Source organism: Egretta garzetta, unplaced genomic scaffold (genome assembly GCF_000687185.1).
Source record: "Egretta garzetta isolate BGI_Z169 unplaced genomic scaffold, ASM68718v1 scaffold757, whole genome shotgun sequence".
Classification (NCBI taxonomy): Eukaryota; Metazoa; Chordata; class Aves; order Pelecaniformes; family Ardeidae; genus Egretta; species Egretta garzetta.
This window is the reverse complement of record NW_009260276.1, coordinates 56,918-59,023: the sequence shown is the minus strand read 5'-3', so window position 1 is coordinate 59,023 and position 2,106 is coordinate 56,918. Positions and strand designations below refer to the sequence as shown.

At 59.5% G+C, this 2,106-nt stretch overlaps 1 protein-coding gene across 1 annotated transcript in view; it reads left to right on the top strand.

Moving 5' to 3' along the window:
- Positions 1-2,106, top strand: part of PPP1R37 (protein phosphatase 1 regulatory subunit 37) — a 20,911-nt gene that overhangs the window by 13,731 nt on the left and 5,074 nt on the right. The window contains exons 5-6 of the mRNA XM_035897911.1: positions 337-456; positions 1,918-2,068. Of these exons, the coding sequence (XP_035753804.1) occupies positions 337-456; positions 1,918-2,068 (271 nt within the window). The remainder of the gene's footprint in view (positions 1-336; positions 457-1,917; positions 2,069-2,106) is intronic.

Genomic DNA, 2,106 nt, shown 5'->3' with positions numbered 1-2,106 from the left:
AATGGTTTTAAACTAAACCAGGGTAGGTTTAGACTGGATCTAAGGAAGAAATTCTTTACAATGAGGGTGGTGAAACACTGGAACGGGTTGCCCAGAGAGGTGGTGGAGGCCCCATCCCCGGGAACATCCCAGGCCAGGTTGGATGGGGCTGTGAGCAACCTGATCTCGTTCAAGGTGTCCCTGCTCCTGCAGGGGGGTTGGACTAGATGACCTCTAGGTGTCCCTTCCAACCCAAAACATTCTATGATTCTATTTTTATTTATTTTATTTATTTATTGTCGCCGGGCTTCTGCCCGCCCGCTTAACTCAGCTTTTCCCTCTGCCTTTGTCCCGCAGGGCGCCTCGGCGTTATTTGACATGATCGAGTATTACGAGTCGGCGACGCACCTCAACATCTCCTTCAACAAACACATCGGCACCCGAGGCTGGCAGGCAGCTGCCCACATGATGAGGAAGGTTCGTGCCCCCTCGCAAATACCTTCATCTCCCCCTTTAAACACGGGTGAACCCCTCGAACCATTCCGCTGGGCTTCCCCAGCCCGGAGGTGTGGTTTTGTCCTCACCTCTCCGGAAAACCACTTGCTTTGGAAAGACCTGGTTAGCCCAAGCTGGCAGGCAGGAAAAAGAAATCCCATTTCCCACCTGCCGCGAGGTTGCTTAATGCCTCAGCGAGCCCCCGGAGCGGAGAAAACGGAAATGCAGATCCCAGCAAAAAGAAAAGACGAGAGCAAGGTTGTTATTAGCGGCGCGCTTGCAGGGTCAGCCTCTCGAGCTGGGTGTTCATTATCTTTACAGCAGGATGCCAAGCGCCTGTGTTTGGCTTTGCCGGGCTAATTAACCTCATTATTCAGCCCTTGAATTCCCTCGGGAAGCCGAACGCGCGGAGCAGGCAGCGCCTCGTGCTTCCCACTTGGGGCGCGGCGCCAAACCGCCCTCCCGTCTGCAATTCACCTCTCGACCTGCTGGGTTTCATTTTGGCGCTGCCGATGGTTCGCCCGGCGCTGCCGGCGCGTTGCGCAACTCCGCTTGGAAAGCCGGCGTCGTCCCCCCACCCCCCCGTAGCGTTCCCCGGCCACCCGGGCGTCTTCACGCTGGGGACAATGTGGGCAACCGGAGCTCGCCCCGCGCGGGCCGTGCCCACCCTGTGTTTTGGAGAAGCCAAACGTCACCGCGCCGGTGTTGGCCAACCCCGTAGCGATGCTTTAAAACCGGCTGCGTGTCCACAAGCGCGGTGAAGGAGCTTGGGACGGCTGCGCCTTGGGGCTTTTTTATTTTGGGGGTGGGGAGGGTGATTCCGGAGGTGTGAAAGGGCTTGCGTTAGCACGGAATAACGGGAAATCCCCGTTTGGCGTGGCGCGGACCTTGAGCAGGGATAGGCGGCGTCTGCGAAGGCAGGGAAGGGTCTTAGGGCTTGGAGACAAACCCAAGGGACGCGTGGCTCGACGCCTTCCCAGAGCCCGCATCCGGAGAGCTCAGGGTAGCACATCCCCGGGTGTGTTAAGGACGAGGGAAGCTTTTCTTCGGGAACGTGCTGCTGCTACGGTCACCTGCAGCGCATCCTCCCCGGTGCCGGCACTTGAGGCAGAGTCGGTGCCGGGGGCGATTCCCCGGGAGATAAAGTGTTTATCTGGAATTGTGTGGGTTGAGTGTGGAGCTGGGTGTGGGCTGTCCTGGCACATGGGGTTATCTGAGCGGTTCCTTCTGGCTCTTTGCCTCTTATCGGAAGCCACCATGCTTCGGATGGGCGTAAGCCATCCCGGGAGCTCTTATCTGAGTGGCCTGGAGGCAGCGTGGGTGGCCAGGATGGGACTTGCCCCTGTAAAATAGGGGCAACCTTAAACCCAACCTAAAAAAACAGCCCCAAAACCCCTCCAGCGGCCGAGCGCTGATCCCTCTCATGTCTCCCCCTCCCCGCAGACAAACTGCCTGCAGTACCTGGACGCCCGAAACACGCCCTTGCTGGACCACTCGGCCCCTTTCGTGGCCCGCGCCCTGCGCATCAGCAGCAGCCTGGTGGTCCTGCACTTGGAGAACGCCAGCCTCTCCGGACGCCCGCTCATGCTGCTGGGTGAGTCCCCGGAGAGCGGAGCGGGCGCCCGGCTCGGG